Source organism: Pundamilia nyererei, unplaced genomic scaffold (assembly GCF_000239375.1).
Source record: "Pundamilia nyererei isolate P.nyererei 1_Seehausen unplaced genomic scaffold, PunNye1.0 scaffold00024, whole genome shotgun sequence".
NCBI lineage: Eukaryota > Metazoa > Chordata > Actinopteri > Cichliformes > Cichlidae > Pundamilia > Pundamilia nyererei.
In genome coordinates, this window is record NW_005187425.1 from 778,423 (window position 1) to 796,249 (window position 17,827).

Sequence of the window (17,827 nt, forward strand, 5' to 3'; positions counted from 1 at the left end):
CACACACATATATATACATATGTACACACACATATATACAGTCATAGTCACCCTCCCAAGAGGCCTTGCATTACCCTGCTCTTCCTTTCTTTCCAGTAATAGCTTGTCAAAGCAGCCAGCTAACTGAAGCTAAAAAAAAAAGCCTTATACACAATTGGGCATTATCCGCTAGGCTAGCTGGCCTCTCACCACTACAGCCCAGGGGCTAATGTCCAAATGAGACGGTTCATTTCAGATCTTTCTCTCTCTCCCTCCCTCTCTCCCTCTTGCTCCCACTTTCACTTTTCTATGTTTATCTTCATGACCTTGTCCTTTTTCCCCCCATGGAGGTAAAGGACAGGAGTGGTAGTGAGGAGAAGCGGCTGACTGAGGAGAGAGAAGATAAGGGGTGATGGCCATGGCTTCTGGGGTTTTTGTGTGTTCTGGAGAGGGGCATTAAAGGATAGAGAGAGACAGAGACATACAAGGAGAGACAGAAAGCTTTAGGCCACAGACCATAGACCAAGTAGCCTTTTAAGTGATCTGATTACCTTGCTAGAGGACAACAGTGGCCAAACTCAGAATGGTTACTAATAATACATCTCCATTTAGACTGGCCCTTCAAAAACATGTAGGCACACACATAGGGGCACACTCAGGCAAAGAGAAGGGCAAACACATACGCTTATGCTAACAAAAGAGATCACTCTCTGCTCTCATAATACCAAACAATGATTAAAAAAATGACAGAAGAACACAAACAAAGAAGGAAAAGTCTAAAGAAAGATGGAGAGTGTCCGTGTCTTTTCTCAGACAAGCAAAGTATAAAACGCTAATTTTCAGCTGACTACTAAAGTACCGTGGTCTGCGTGCGTGTGTGCGTGTGTGTGTGTGTGTGTGTGTGTGTGTGTGTTTGCTTGAGGGATGGCCTTAAATGACAATGATTGATTAAATCTAGGCCTATGGCCCACGTAGGGCATGCCATGTGTTATCACTCACACAGAGACACCCGCTCGCACATTATCATCATCAAGTGGATGCTGAGCTGAGACAGAAAGCGAACTCGACTGACAGAAAGTACAGACAAGTCAAGAGAGAGGAGGTGAAAATAGAAATGGTGGAAATAAAAGTGACAGGAAATATTTAGAAAGAGCTAAAAATAAAAACCTAAAATGTTTCCAAATACTTTCTAACGGTGGCAGAGAGTGCTAATTCAGACTGAAAAGGCTATATTATTCAGCCGATTTTCAATGCCTGTTATTCAGTGATGCCATGCAGAAGCATCAGGATGTTTGATTTGTCAGTCATAGTTTTCTTGTGAGGAAGCTGAGAACCTGATAGTGTGATAGGGAGAAAGTGTGTGGGTATCTCCACTATGTGTCAGGGTTTAGTGTTCCTCTTTAAAAGGACATTGTGGCATGACAACAAAGATGCTAAAAGTGGCCAGAAGCTTCTTTGTACACACAGCCAGGCATTCATCCACACAGGCAGAAACATAAGCAACTAAAGCAGAGTCATACAAAGACTTAGAGCACCCCCAGCTGGGGGACAACACTGACAAAAAGAGACAGATGCACAGTTGTGTATTCAGATACATTGGTCACTCTGCACATACACCAGCTTATACCTATTACAAGGTGCACTATTTATCTTTCTCTCTCTCTCTCTGTACTTAGGCACTTTACACCCCTTATGCGTGTTATGTAGCTTATAGTGTTTATATACTGTAGCTATGGCTGAGCAAATGTTTTCCCACACACAGTCCAAACAAAGGCCAGGTGACACACGCACACACACCTCCACAAACATGCAGAAACGCACATCATGAAAGAGGTGCAATTAGAGCATCCTACTCCAATTAACCAGCTCTCTAAACAAATCCACATTAGGCCCTCCATTGTGGCTGTGCTCGAAAACAGCCACTTGGGAAAGCGGCATAAAAGCTTCAGCTGTATGTCTCCTCGAGGACACGTGTGCGCGTGCGAGTGCGTGTGTGTAGACTGGCGGTGGTTACACACTGGCACAGACTCTGGGCTGTTATGATTGTGGTGGTGATGGGAAGATTGTGCAATCACTGGTGGGTGGAGAGAGTGCCAGGAAGGCAGAGAGGGAGGGAAGAAGTGCAGCCGAGAGGGTGGAAAGCAATGAATCAGTGAGCGAAGATGTTACCAGCAGTACAAGAAAATTAGAACCTGTAGCACTGACGTGGTAAGCTACTACTCCACTCTGCCCCACTGAAATATCTTTTAAACAACTTCTTTAGAAACTACTACTTCAGAAAAATCTCAGCATTTGAAGGTCTGAATGAGGTAATCTGATGAATTTTAAACTTACATGTGATAAATAATTATACTTGACACCAAATTATCATTTTTATTATTGTTTAATCACATTCTCCATTACATAATATTTCTGTAAATACTGAAACTCACTCACAAACCGAAAATAACACCTACTTATGTCTTGTTTTGGCCTTATAATTGATATGGTCTTAAAGTGTGGTGAGAGGGGAACTAGTTTATGGCTTTCCATGGAAATTTCTGCAAAATTTCAAGATTTCCTGTAGTTATGGCAGGTAAACTTAGCCTCCCACTAAATACCAACAGCTAAAACCTAAAAAAAAAAGTTTAGTTTAGGATTAAAACCACAATAAGAGAAGTAGAAATAGTAAGGAAGGGAGGGAGGAAGAAGATAGGGCACTAAAAATTATGTGTCCATCTGTGATCCTGCACTTAACCTTCGCTCTCTACTCTACACACACACACACACACACACACGATAAAAGGCCCAGTGGGGAAGCATTGGGAGTTTGGAGGGAATCCATCCAGCCACCGGGTAGGACACCAATCTTTCAGTAATCCCCTCTGTCCCTACTGAGACACCGATTTGTTGTGCACATGTGCACATAAGGCCTCAAAATGTATGTTTTGTTCATTAGCACAAGTATCTAATGGGATATTGAGGCTGTATTTTATCTTTAGAAATGAAAGAATAATGGGAGTAAATAACTAGCATGACATGAAAGCCTAGCTTGTTTAAAAGCTTATCAGCACTGTGCACTTTTTTAAACATATTTTTCAGATTTTATGTATACATTATTTTGTAATATTTTATATTAGACCTTTTCCTTCTTTCTTAATTGTTTCCATCAGCTCCTGTACAGCCCAAATATATAACACTTCACTTGGAAAGAGCAGATATGTGATACCACAGTATTGTGTCTTCTTGGCCATTGTCTCAAAACACAAGAAACTTTGGCACGAGATACGGCTCCAATAAATAACTCTATTCTTTAATCATTTATAAAAAGGTTATCCTTTTCAGGCAAGATTTTCATATTCCTAACGCCAGAGCTTATGTGATCATTTTCCTAGTCAACATTAAACCTCCAAAATTAACGAAAAAGCCACTGCGGATATACATGGCTATAAAAACAGGAGAAAAAAAACCCACTATGTGAATATTCTGTCTTTGCAATGACACAAAATTAAATTACAGCTACCAAAAACATCTATCCCAATAAAGGGATTTCTATCATAATATTATCAGTTAGATATGCATTAAAACCTAGATTAGTCACAGAAAAACATTACTATACAATTATAATTTGCAAAGTATCATGGTGCATGAGAAACAGCTGGGCTCGTTTTAAAATTATGACTAGACCTCTTCATGCCTGCACCTCACTCACTACCCTCCTGTAATCTCTCCTATTCTTTTCCCTCTGTTCACTGCATATGTGAAAGAAAAAGAGAAAGAAAGAGAGTGGGGGAGTCAGAGAGAGTATATTTCAGCCTCAGTGGGCAGACACAAAGGTCTGTGGCGCCATGGCCTGCTGTGGACAGATACAGAGACGCCTGTATGTGTGTGAGAGAGAACAAGCAAGCAAGAACCAGGGAGTAAAAGAAAAAAGTCTAAAGTTCACCAAAGTCCACATAAGTATATACATTTATAGTGTGCCATATATGCATTTACAGCTATTACTATATCACCCCTTTAGTCTTTGTAGCTTTCTCACAAGTCTAATGTCAAACTCAGTCAACTTCCATCTCATTATGTTCTAAAAGACAGAGTAAATACCACACTATGGCAGTTACCAGCTAGCGTAGCCACAACAGTTCCAGTCTCTTCAACCTGGAGCCCCAGAGAGATGCTTCAGCTTGTTACTGATTAGGGCAGTCTCTCAGGGGGGCACTTGAAAATCAGTTAACTTTCCCCTCAAAGGCCTACACTAACTCACATTAGCATGTAGCACAGCCATTAGCGTCAACACCTAGCATTAGCACAGTCAACTGACAGTTAAAGGCCCCTGTGGGGCTATTTAGAGAGTCTCCAGACAGACAGAGAGAGAGAGAGAGAGAGAGACTGACAGAATGAACAAGTGACTGTAGCAGTTTGTGCATTAAAGCTATATAGTGAGTCACAAAGCAAGTTAATGGCTCTTTAGCTAAATAGCAAACACATTAGCCATTTCAGCAAAGACGTTGAAAGGCTCAAGGTTGACAAGCAGCTGCTCCTCCTCTCTGTTAGGGCTTTTTGACAAATAGTCTCAAGCACTAATGATGCAGTGAGCTGTAATCATTTACTGATAATTATCAGAATTACAGTGATGTCAAAAAACATACTTTGCACGTCCATTTTGACACTTCAAATTAAAGTGAATACAAAGATAAAGCCTTTACACCAGGTAATCCCACAAGACCTGATGTGTTTCTGCAGATAAAAGAAAGTGCTGACAGAAAATGAGCCCTGTGTATAACATAAACACTTTCCACCAGCTTTATAAAGGTTACCTCGTCACCAACTGAAGCGCACACAAAAAAACTGGATTAAAAAGCTATTTAAAAAGAGCACAACTCAATTTCATAGCACTACAGCAGGTGAAAATAGCGAAACCAATGCAAAGCAAATAAACTCTGTAGCACACAAACGCAAACAGAGTGTTTGGAGTGAAGCCAAAACATATTCCCATATGGCCATGTAGCCATTTACTATAGCTGCTCCACTCTCCAACTAACGCACTAATCACATTAATCATCTATTTGTTTTAAAACATCATTAGGGACATTCACACAGAGACTTGCTTACGCATAAACAAACACACTCACACTCATGCGCTTGTGCCTGTGAAAGTACATAGTGGTGCACTTGATGGGTACAAGTGGGAGGAGAGCCAAATTAACTACCACACACTAATCACTTAGCTCTCTAATGGAAACATACTCAGCACATTTGTGTTTGTGCATACATTTATGGTACACACAAAAGGCACATTCACAAAGAGCTCACCAACAGTTAGTATAAGTAAAACCCCATCTTATCCCCAAGGGTGTATTTTTTAATGCTATAGGTATATATTTGTCAATTAGTTGAATGAAGCAGCATGGGTATGGATATGCAGCATGGACTAAATTTATCCAACTTTTATATGCTACTGTGCAGTTATGCCTAAGTGGGCATTCACCATTGTGACAATGTAAAAGATCATATATTGCGTACTTGATTAATCAGAAAAATGCCTTTGAAGCTTTTATAGATTTGAATTAATCATTATGCTTGAGCGCAGATTGAAATATTTGAAGGTTAAAACATTCCTTTTTACAGGTAAAAAACAAGTTTTTTTCCATGATTACCACTGTTTGTGTAGAAAGTATAACTACCAGACCACTTCTTTGTCCAGACTTCTCAGATTTTAAATAAAGTGGTAGCAAACGTGACTAAGTGATATATATTCTCTTCTAACACACTCGTTCTTTGTGTGTATGTTTTACATGGTTGAAGAGGCCAGTGTATGTAGAGCTTATGCACGATAGGGAACACAGCCAGGAGGGGCACATAGGGGTTGGGTGACTTAAATGGGGAAAAATCCAATTATTGTATCCGTCCAGAGGCAGGGTGAGCTTTTAGGGAGGGGAGCGATCTGTTATTACTCTTTCTCTTTTCTTTCACTCTTTTTTTCATCCTCTAATTCTAGGGTAAGGGGGTAACCTAAGAAAAGGGGGAGCCAAGTGGAGAGACATGAGGGTTACGGGCTGAGCTTGCTGTTAAAGTATGTCCTTGTAATTAGCTGAGTATTAGCAGTGGTGACAATGCAAGAGCGCTAGGCAGGGAAGCACCCTTTAACGCTCTACTCATTTCCTGAACTTAATCCCCACCGCTTACTGGTAATAGTGCGCAAGTGCACACGCATCTGGACACACACACAAACTCTCAGTCATGCACAAATTCACAAAATCAACTACTGGCTATAAAGGGAAAGAACTCCTTAAGCAAAGCTACACCCAACTGCTCACCTTCAATCACTATTGTGCTCAAAGTCATAATGACGCTGTACTGCAGGGACCTTCAGCATGCATTTGCATGTGTGTCTGTGTGTGTGCGTGCACGTACATAAACATTTCAGCCTGCATCTGTACATTAGCATCAACTTGTGTTTAGATGCAGTGTGGCGACTGTTTACTTCTCGAGTGTCAAGAAGCTTCTAACACCCAACGGTACTTCAGGCGAGTCCCTGTTTCTTATTTCCTCCAGTCAACGGATGGAGGAGACAAGGGTACGGAAGCAAAAATCAATTACTTTCAATTAAATCAACCAGCAACTCTTTCAATGTGCCCCCAAGCCACTCAAGTCATACTTACAATACCTCCAACCCCCACTCCTACACTACAAAGTGACACACGCACAACAAACACATGTGCATACACACTAAGCCACATCCACTTACTGTGCGACTGTCTTTTTGTGTTTAGCGGTTAAATTATAGACTTAGAAACAATTGCTGTGAAGATGGCTAAAAATGCTGGACTTTTTCCCCCCCAATGTGTCATTTTTAAACTGTACAGAACATACAAAAGTAGCATTTAATTGTGCTTTGTGCATTTCATTTGGCTTATTTGAGGCATATTAACCAAACAATTTCTTATCGTCTATCAAAAACAAAGCCACACAAACAAAATGCTTGAAGAGAACAGCAACTCTGAAAATTGTTGTGGATATATATAGTGTGTCTATCTATCCTTCCTTCATAGATAGATAGTGAAACCTCTTCTGCAGGCTTCAATATAAAACCAATACAAGTCCAAAACTGATGTTTTTTCCCATTAAACAAGAGATCCAAGCAGTTAACATCAAAAGCATCTCAAGCCTCTTCAGCCTTTTTTAGAGCATGTTAAATGATGGTAGGTTGCTCATGAGAAGTATATATAACACCAAGCTGACTTTATCTTATTTTTCATTATTATTATTATTATTTTGAATCGATTACATTGGACATAATAGGCTATTAGAATATCACACCATCCTTTTTAGAAAATATTAAACTAAGAAATGTGGATTTTTTTTGGAAATCATAAGATATTCATGGATTTTTTGCTTGGGGTCTGGATTGACTCATATTCAGATCATATGGTTTATTGAATAAAATCTGAAGTGCCCTTTATATCTTATCATCATAATGTACAATGATAAAATAAGCAGAGATTAGAAAAACTGCTGGCAAAGGAGCAATTAAGCAACAGCTTTGAGAAATAAGAGACAATGAAAATAAGGGCATGTACCAATTGTGTTATATTGTAAAGAAGCTCGTGTAGCAGTCTTGCTTCACATTGATTTTTGTTCCATTAGCTTAAATCAAAATCGTAAGAGACACCTGAGCTCAGTCCAGAGCACACCAGTAGAGAACCATTTCTATAGAGAGCATGTTATAAACAGCGCAGAGGGGGACCGCAAACCTTGTCATTGACACAACAGTCTGAGAGAGCATACTATGTGTGTGTCTGTGTGTGTATGTCAGCCAGCTCCCAGTCTAGCGCTATTGTCTAACAAGGTCTAATTAGCACTATGGCACAATGAATTAGCATAATTATGCAAACAGGGCTCCGCTAAAGGCCTGGCACAAGGGGAGGCTACGGGGGGCACCTATTACAACACACACGCACATGTGCAGCTTCAAACGTGTGCACACACACAAACACAGTCACTAAGAACACTTAGACACTGGTATAAAACATTAAACACACATACATAAAGGTGACAGTGCCTCTGAATACAGAAAACACACAGATACAAACATACCTGTCCACCACTTCAACAGAGAGTGACAATAACACAAGCCTGCACGTGCACTGTTCAATGGCCTATTTGATAGGCTATTTATGTATCTAGTACGTTCTGTATGCTGATACCCCTCTTATCTTTCCAAATACATCCTCCAGTCATAAACAGCCCCCATACCACCACAAACATCAGAAATCGGCTCTCCACAACCCTCCCTCAAACACTCAAACATTCAGGGTTTATAGTATTTACCAGCAGGGGTGATAGGTGAAGTCTGTGGGAGATAATAGGGATGACTGAGAGGCTGAAAGGCTAGTAGTCATTTAGACAATGACAGCTGTAGTGAAGAAGCTTCTATTAGGCTTCATTAGGACGCTAGGCTCTTGATTATATGCACACACAATCTCACTGTCATGTTTCCAGTGCTTCAGAGGACATTGTATTGACTTACATTCATTTCCTGCTGACATATCGTAACCATAACCATAACCACAACCGCTATATGTATAACACTAAACCTTATCTTAACCAAACCCTGACCTTTATCATGTCTTCCACCTAAAATGTATTGATTTACATAATGGAGTCTTGCTTTTTGTCCCCAAACAATTTGTGTAACCCACAAAGTGGCAATACAAACAGATTTGCATCCCGACAGAACGTGTAATGCTATAAGTACTGGCACATACACACAAGAAAAATTAGTGTGTGTGTCCATACAAGCACTTTGGTTTGTCACAGTGACCTTTGCTTGAAACATTAACCCAACAAGTGACCCCGCAGCCCAACAAGCCCTCTTACCAAAAGCCCCGCGACGTCAACAAGCTTTATCCAAACCCTCTTAAAGACACACACACATTCACACATCCTGTGCCCCGAGGGGCATGAATTGTGTGCTAAAATCCTGACCCCTTAGCCGGAAACAAGCACTGCTAAAACTCCTAACGACACCCATACAAAGTTTTCTAACAATTACAAGCTAAAGAACCGGGAAGGTCAGGAGTTCAGAGTTCAGATAGTTAAAAGTGATCAAGTCCAGACTGAAATAGTCCCAATCATACAATGAAAAGACATAACAAGCAGCAAATGTTACTGCAGATTCATGACCTCTGGATAACCACCAGATGGGGTGCTTTCTATGTATATATTTTACCAAGTGAACGTCATGTTCCAGTCACCTCTCAAGTGTGTGCCATCTTTAGGATATGTAGGAAGAGCCATTCACAAGTCCTGGTCTGACTGATGTCATTCCACAGAAAACAAACCTGAACCCACTCCGTTCCAAAAAAAAAAAAAAAAAGGTAGTAGTAGGTCAATGATTTCTGATTTTGTGGAAAAAGATATTAAAGCAGCTATTTAGGTTTGCCATTTTAATTCTCTTACTTTTATTTTATTGTGCTCACTTAGGTAGTTTCTTGAGTCCGCTTGCCTTGTTGTAGTGTTAGAAAGGTAGTTATACCAGCATTTTCCACTAATATTAATGCATATATACATTATAGGAGACAGATTAGCCACCTGTCTAGATTGTACCCCACCTCTCACTCTATGACAACAGGGATAGGTTCCAGAACAACCCAAACACAAGCTTGAAGAAAGGAAACTGTATCATCCCATATATTAAAAATGGTACATTATTTAAAAGTTATCCATAATACAATTGTCATAACCTAAATTCTTCACTGAGAAGCCTTGCAAGGTCCACTGGTCTTAAAATGAAAGTACTGACTTTATCTTCGCCTTAAGAAACAATATATTGTTCAATATACTGTGGGATAAATACAATAGCTGGGACAGAGGGTCACGCTGAGAGGGGGGGTAGCAATTTTAAGCTGAGTCCACACATTTTGGAAGCAGTGTGCTAATCCGGCCAGGCTTTTTAGCCCGCTATTCAGGAGGACAAGGACCCCTAGGATTTGGGCTTGTCCACACCTCAGGGGTAGGGGATTATCAAGACAGCAGGAAAGGTGGAGAGGGAGTGATGGTGGGTGAAATGAATATGTGTTAATTAGCACAGTAGCAGTAGATTCTCTAAGTATTGTCCCTGCCTGTATATCTTTGTGACGAGCACACATAAGTAAGTATGTGTGTTTGTGTATTTTAGAGAGGTTTCTCTCTGACTCCCGCCCTCAAAAATATACCCCAGAGCTCTGACAGGGTCACCTCTGGGCCTTTCAGTGCCTCCTCTCAACCAGTCCTAATTGATCTCACGCATTACTAGCCCCAAACATGGGATGGAGAACAGGAGGGAGATGGCTGCCCTATTGTTTGACGAGTGAGGTCCCGTTGCTGGTGGCTCTCTACTCCTTTCTACACACACACCCACACACACACACACACCTCCGGCATGCCCACCCACCATCTCCCCCTTTTCCTCTTCTATGCTCTCATCTCCGGCTGTGCTAATCCACTGACCAAGTCAGGAACTCAGTTACCCATCTGGCAAAGCATGACTCCAGCTGGGAAGACAGAGAGGTGGAGGGGTAGAAGGAAGAAAGGGGAGCAATGGTGAGAGGGGAAAATTGAGAAAGAGGAATGTGGATGAGGGGGTATGCTCTAAGTAGTTGGAGATTTCTTATGTGAAGGAGAAAGCCTTTATACAAGTTACTACTTTATATATACTCTAAAGAAGGAAAAGAATGAAAAACAGAGCGAATGAGGTATCTGCAAACCAGAAAGAGCGGTGAAGTGGAGTGGAACAATCCAAAAACATGATGACCTCTTCTTTTTCACTCTCCAAAGAAAAAAGTATTGATCCTCTTGTCTCCTTGTGGAGAAAAAGGATTACCCATTCTAGCAGGTTGGAATGAGAGTTGCCACTGAGCTCTGTCATTACTAATCTGATTCCAGTGTGCAGTGAAGTAGCCTCTAGCCATGGCATTCACCCCTGACTCCCGTGGAACCATCTGGCTGAGTAGCACTAACCCATGACCTTTCTCTAACCAGTCACATGCCTGGGAAGATGGAGCTTCACAAAAAGCTGTATAAAATGGCTCAAAGTGAACAAGAAGCACATATATTGAACATGATACTTACAAATCCCTTGTTCATATTGCAATAAGACATTTGTTCCTGTCATGTTGCTGCAATATTTTTAATATTGAGGTATAGTTAAAGAGATCTTTTTACTAATATAGACAAAACATTCATGTTATATTTTGGGCAAGTCACGGATTGTGCAAAATGCATTGATAATTGTAAGAAACAACTGCAGTTACATTAACTGTGCATATAAAGAATTGCCTGAAATCACATTTTGGAGAAAAAAAATCCAAACTGTAGCTGAAATGCCGCTGTGGTTAAAAACACAGTGCTACAATACATCAACAAGAAACTGTACAGAACAGCCTGAATTTAAAAAAAATCTGAAGTAAACCCACTTCTGATAGTCTAACACTTTAAAACAGTTTCAAAGAATGAAGGTCAGAGCGAGTGAAGTGACCACTCCATATCATGGAGCATGTGCAAATCCCTCCTTGACTCATGGTCTTTCCTTTCTCCCAAACCACTCATCAGTGTCGACTGAAGCAATAAGACTGCAACCCACTTTACTTCTAAAGGACATCTGAAGGTAGTTGGGAGGAATGAGCACATGATAAATCACTGTAGAAGCAGCACACGAGAGACACACTCCAATTCAGAGAGAGGGAATCAAACCACCTGCATCAAACCATCAATCAAACACTAACAGAACACAGCATGAGGTTAACCCAAACTTGTAGCGTGGGTGCGCTTGTGTGTCAAGGATAAAAGCCAGGGAGCACTATGGGTAAAATGAACTCCGCTGTGAACACAATCATATGCATGCTCTGATAAACACTCAAACACATTACAAAGACAATGCCTAGTAAGATAAAGCATGTACTTACAGACATTACCGGTGTTGTCAAAACTGTTGAGCACTTCATTAACTCTAAGAGGTCCCATGTTATCCCTTAGAGATACAAAAATATAAATGATTATGCAGCACGCTTGGAACATAAACTATCCTTTTTTATATAGATGATAGATGAAGAAGACTAAAGTGCAAATTTACTATTCTGAGCTTTGTTCAATAGCAAAAGCATCAAAAAGTGAACACTAATTAGGTTTGTCATATATTTACATATCTCTGACACAGCTATTTTGCAGAAAAGCATTGGGCTGTATTTTTGCTACATCTGAAATTATTCCTTTTTTAAATCTGCTTCTAATTTAAAATTGAAACATGTTTTAGATATTTTCTTTCCACCCACATGACCAAAGCTTTGTGGTACTTCATATATACTTCTCTTTGTTTGTTTTTCTTTGTTTGTTCAACTCAACTTTACTAAAGTCTTTACTTTTGATGACACAAGATAAATAACATTGTAAAAAATATTCACAGTAGTTTTTAACTAGTATAATATTGCAGTATTACAAAATGGCCCTTTGTGTTTTGCAGTGTCACTGTGCTTTACAAATGCCAGAATGAAACAAGAGCCTTATGTGGATCCATTCATGTGTGTGTACCTAAGTAAGGCACTGTACTCAGGAAAGTAGACACTTCTGTACTCCACCCACTGGTCATCTGAGGTATCACTGTGGTCTCGTGCCACAAGCCTTTTTCTGCTGAAAAGGTCAAATGTGGCAAACCTGCGAACAGACACTTGTTTGACCTCCGGACTCTCCACCTGCTTCTGACGCAACACCTGTGACAAGAAAATAAGAAAGTGGAAATAAATACAGCCTTCCTCCAGTCCAAAAGACAAGAGGTCTTTTGGGATTAGTATAACATTTAAATATGGTGACAAATGATCTGTTGTTTACAGTAAATCCTTGACAGTATTTATTATGTTTAATACATTTTTTCAGAAAGAAAACACAAAGGATTGAGTTTGGTTTTTGAGTACAGTAGTGAAGTGTTAGCAACTTTGCCTAACAGCAAGAAGATCCTGGGACATTTTTGTGTGGAATTTGCATGTTCACCCTTGTCACTCCATGGGCTCTCTCCACACAATGTGACAAATGTGTTATTGTACACAGTAAATCCATGAAAGTATTCATTATGTTGCATAAATGTTTTAGAAAGAAAAGGAAAAAGTGCCAAAAAGTAGTCTGGAGCTTTTTGCACCTCCTGGAGGGAGATATTTTTGTCAGCCAAATGTAAGGGCTGCATAATGTCCATGTAAGGGAACAGTTACTGCTCTAGTGCGTGCAAGGTTTTCAGAAGTTGTGGGGAGGGGAAAAGATGGCTTTCAAGTGTTAACAAAGCTACTGTTACCAGCAAAGCTGTGAAGCCGATGTGTTATACAATAATTCAGGCAATACTGTATGTTAAAGCAGATCAGCAGAAAAAAAGACTGCTGTACTGTAATTAGTATATCATTATACTTATTATTATACTTATTATTAAGTGCTGGATTATCAGATTGTACAGAAACTGCCCCCTCCTTTTGGGGCAAGAAAGTAAATACAGTGCAGTTCATGATCCTTTTAAAAGTTAAGTAAACCATAGAGTTTTTGGGAAGCGTGACAGGGAACTCTGGGTTCCCATCATCTTTGTTCTTCCTTCAGGGACAGCAGTGCAATCATGAGAGTTCTGTGCTTGCATACCTGTCTCAGCAGGGTCCACCTGGCTCGTGCGACATCAGTATTTCTACAGGTCCCTGACCGGGAGGCGCGGGAATCAGCTGCGCGAGTGTCTTCGTGAATATTTTTCCCCAAAGGTGACGCCGGCTCGGTCCTTTCTGCAGCACCAGAAGAGTCCCTGTCCATTTTATCTTCGTACTTCTGGTAGGAGATAAACCCGTAAGCATTTGTTTAAATCCTGTTCATGCAGCTGTCACAGTTACAGCGGTGCGGTAATACAAAAAAATAAGGCTTTTTTTCTATAGCGACGCAGAAATGATCACATACACCGCTTCACTGTCATCACCTGTTACACCCACAAAGGATGCATGCTACTTCCGTACACTTTTGCAAGTCCAGGCATGTTAAACGATCGCGCTCGATTTCACAATTATAACTGAGGGCTGCTCACAAACGGATTTGATTAGTTTTGCCTGGCATTGCTCGCTACGTCATCAAGCGGGTATTCGTTTAGGAAATCGTACATGTGCCTGAAAATGTTCTCGCTGGCTGTTGTGCGTAGCTGAAGAATTAACGTAGAAGAAAGCAGCGAGGATTATAGGGCAATTAAAATGCCCTAACTGTCGCAAATGTGACCAACTGTACCTGATAGTAACCGTTAGCTAATTAAAATCACGCAAACGTCGCTGTCACCGGTTCATTTTATCTCATTAACGGTTAAACATTTGTCATGGCGTGTATATCGACTTTGTTTTTCTTATCTGCTCGTGTTCCGATGCAATTTCGGGTAAAATTCTGGGAGCTAACCGCTTGTAAACGGAAAACATGGCTCTCCTGGTCCCTTCAGCGTTGTTGCTCGTCGGTAAGGAGTTCATTCAACGTTAAAGATGCTGTTTTTACTTACCTTTGGCTTGGTGCAGGATTACACGCTGGTCTCCCGTCTCGCTGATAACGCTAACTCATTCATTATTGAAAACCGTGTCTTTCTGCCGGGTTGACAAAACTAGTCTTGTAAGGAGACACAGATAAGGGCATAGTGCTGAAATTGACACTCTGAATCTGGCTCGCTGTGCTGGCAAACGCCTCCTATATGTTTTGTTATGCATGTGTTTATGTGAGTACTATATAAATATGCCCAAAGCTCTTCTACCCAAATGGTTAGCATTTTAAAATAACTTGAGATTCAAATTGGATCATTTATGAACGCAGTCATTTATTTATAAAAGCCTTTCCTACATTGCCATCACTATCATTGTTTTATATAGGAATTAGCCTATTGGTTTGACAAGACAAATATAAAGTCGTATGGGACTATTTTGTCTACTGTCAGCTGCTCCCTTTAGGTGTCACCACAGTGGCCTCCATCTCACCCTATCCCTGTCACACCCTCTGCATGTCCTTCTTCTCTACATCCAGGAATCGTCTCTTTTCCCCTTGCCTGTCAGCTCCATATTCATCATCCTTTTTGCCACTATATTTACTGTCTCTCCTCTGCACATGTCCAAACCATCCCAGCCTTGCCTCTCTGACTTTGTCTCCAAACTGCTCAATCTGAGCTGTTCCTCAAATGTACTCATTACTAATCTTGTTAATCCTGGTCATTCCCAGTGGAAATCTTATCATCTTCAGCTCTGCCTCCTTTCCTTTTGCTAGCACCACCCTCTCCAAACCATGCATCATAGTAGATCTTGCTACCATCTACTAAACCTTCTCTTTCACTCTTGCTGCTATCCTTCAGTCACAAATCACCCTTGATATATCGTGCCCACCCACTCCACCACACCTTCACTTTTTCCTTCACCTATCTTTGTGTGTGGACTGTTTTTCGTTTTGGATGGTTTACCCCAGGTGTTTAAACTCTACCTTCACTCATCTTCTCTTCAGTGTTACACCTGTCTCTTTCTCACTCAGATACATGTATTCTGTCTTGTTTCTGCTGACCTCTTCTCCCCAAAGCATACCCCCACCTCTCCAGGCTCTCATCTACCTGCTTCAATACAGCCAATCACACTGGGGAATTTATAAACTCAAGAATGTGATCATAATAGATCTCAATTTTGAGTGTTTCTGCACAAAGTGTTTTAATTACATCTCTAAAATGAATTTGTTTGTGAATTTGGATTATATTTTCTTTCAAACAGAAGCATTAAGTAATCAAGGATGAAAAAACACTGGGGTGACTTCATTATAATTTGTGATTTATCAAAGTATATGTAGCCAGTCATGTTCAAATAAAAGCAGTATACTTTAACAGTGATTCACTCAAATTTAGCTTAAGATTTATAATATTTTTTTTCTAATACTATTCAAATTAGGATAATTAGTTTTGTAACAAATAGCAGACCAAAATTACTGAAAGAAATTTAAATATCTGTTTAAAAGTCAGGGTTTTTTTGCATACAATTGAAAACTGTAACTAATGACATCATAGCATCTATTTTTTTTAATAAATTCCATCATTGATAAAAAAAAAATCAGTATAGATTTAATAAACACAATTAGAGCAATAAACATATCTTCTGGTGTTTTGCTCACTTCAGAGTTAAACAGTCACGTTTCCCGAAACTTAAGTTTTATCATTGAACACTTTTCATGTCGCCTCCTTGTCAATCCTTAGAATTACACAAAAACAGACATTGTTAGGCAGCCAGGTTATCTAACAATGACTTGCTGAACATAGCGCTTGTATCTTTAACTATTGCTCACACTATAAGTACAGTAGTGCTTACTCAAAAAGACTGTGACACTTCAATAAATAGGTGGAGGAATATTGCAGTAATTTTTGAAGCTGTTTTATTTTAGGATACTTCGTTATCATCGTCTGACCATCTAAGCTCCGGACTCGAGAGGTACAGGGACTTACAGAAGTATTTCAGGAGGAGGTTAAAGGATGCATACCACAGGTTCTCCAATATACCTGATTACTCAGTGGTGAGGATGCCCTTTTGTTTTGGATTTGTCTATTTTATAATGATTTTGAATATTATCTTAGTGGGACTGATGGACAACAATAAATATGACTTGTTTGGCAATTGAGTTTCTATATCATGAAAAGGATTATTTGGTAGCCTCAAATTATGTTAATCATATCTGTTGTTGTTATTTATCTTGTCAAAGGTCTCTGGACATCACCATTTATATTTCACTGAAGAAGATGGGATATACAGAATGGACAAGAAACAGAGTAAGCAGCAAACATGATGAGGGTCTTTAAACCGCTCATGTTAGCAGCTCTGAAAGCCTAAAGTTTAGCAGCAGAAGACTATTTTCTCAACAGGGATATTTTTTCCTACTATATCCCTGTTACTGCATGTGCAACTTTTTATGCAGTCCATCATTAGAAATCTTTCCAACTTATTTCTTCTGTTTTTAGGTCACCTAGAGCCAGAGAAGGTGTTAAATCTAAGACAAATCTCTGGAGAGTTGGAGAAGACGGGACTTGAAAATAATAAGAGAAAGCAAAGATTTCAGTGGACGGTCCAGAGAATCCGTCTATCCCCACAGGAAAGGCATCTTGCAGCGTCGCTAAAATGTACTCACACGGAAGAGCTGAGGTAAATCAAACAAGGCATTTTAAACTACTGTACTTACTGAATTAGAAAGAGGATGTTAATTTTGTGATGAATCAGGTGTGTGGTCGTGAGGCTTGAAAGGAGAAGATTCCTACCTCTGCATCCCCAACATGTGACACTAACCCTGGAGAAAGTCTTTAGCTTTGGTAATTTTTTGCACAATAAAAATTCGTTTCAGTTGTGTTACAGGTAAGAGCACTGATGTAAAACTTAAAATACTGCATATTATTGTGTGCATGTGTGAAGAGTGGGCCACAGATGAGATACTATTTTACTCGACTCTGGAAGGTCTACGTTCCAGCGCAGTGTTTCGTCTGGATCTCACCTCCAGCGGAAGCAGGATAACCTCTGTATTTGAGGAAATGCAGCCTGAGTAAGTGTAAGCGATGCAGCATGTAAGCTGCGTCTACTCCCACACCATCTCTAATTGACCTGCTGACATCTCCCCAGTGTGTTTGTGGAGGTTGCCCTGACCAGAGACCGACAGATCCTGACCATCAACTGTAACAGCAGGACAAGTTCAGAGGTGCTGCTAAGTGATATAGCAACATCAAATTTAGATCCATTTGTGGTTCAGCCACGCCAGCTCAATCTCCTGTACCACGTGGAGCACTGGAGAGGTCGGCTTATTATACTGGCAAATACAGGGCTTGGACAAGAATATCAGGTATAGT

At 40.2% G+C, this 17,827-nt stretch overlaps 2 protein-coding genes across 5 annotated transcripts in view; one reads left to right on the forward strand and one right to left on the reverse strand.

The window, feature by feature from the left end:
* The window catches only part of camkmt (calmodulin-lysine N-methyltransferase), a 109,548-nt gene extending 94,805 nt beyond the window's left edge, over positions 1-14,743 (reverse strand). Inside the window, exons 1-4 of one of the 4 annotated variants that reach the window (XM_005727309.1) lie at positions 14,486-14,743; positions 13,606-13,782; positions 12,523-12,701; positions 11,901-11,965 (exon numbers count right to left, since the gene is read on the reverse strand). In XM_005727309.1, the coding sequence (XP_005727366.1) occupies positions 11,901-11,965; positions 12,523-12,701; positions 13,606-13,767 (406 nt within the window). In that variant the 5' untranslated portion in view covers positions 13,768-13,782; positions 14,486-14,743. Of the gene's footprint in view, positions 1-11,900; positions 11,966-12,522; positions 12,702-13,605; positions 13,783-13,927; positions 14,454-14,485 lie in introns of those variants that run through there. The other 3 variants (XM_005727308.1, XM_005727311.2, XM_005727310.2) reach the window with 3 other exon arrangements.
* Positions 13,729-17,827, forward strand: part of prepl (prolyl endopeptidase like) — an 8,749-nt gene continuing 4,650 nt past the window's right edge. The window contains exons 1-7 of the mRNA XM_005727307.2: positions 13,729-13,785; positions 16,384-16,512; positions 16,699-16,765; positions 16,955-17,135; positions 17,211-17,299; positions 17,400-17,526; positions 17,604-17,820. Of these exons, the coding sequence (XP_005727364.1) occupies positions 16,750-16,765; positions 16,955-17,135; positions 17,211-17,299; positions 17,400-17,526; positions 17,604-17,820 (630 nt within the window). The 5' untranslated portion in view covers positions 13,729-13,785; positions 16,384-16,512; positions 16,699-16,749. The remainder of the gene's footprint in view (positions 13,786-16,383; positions 16,513-16,698; positions 16,766-16,954; positions 17,136-17,210; positions 17,300-17,399; positions 17,527-17,603; positions 17,821-17,827) is intronic.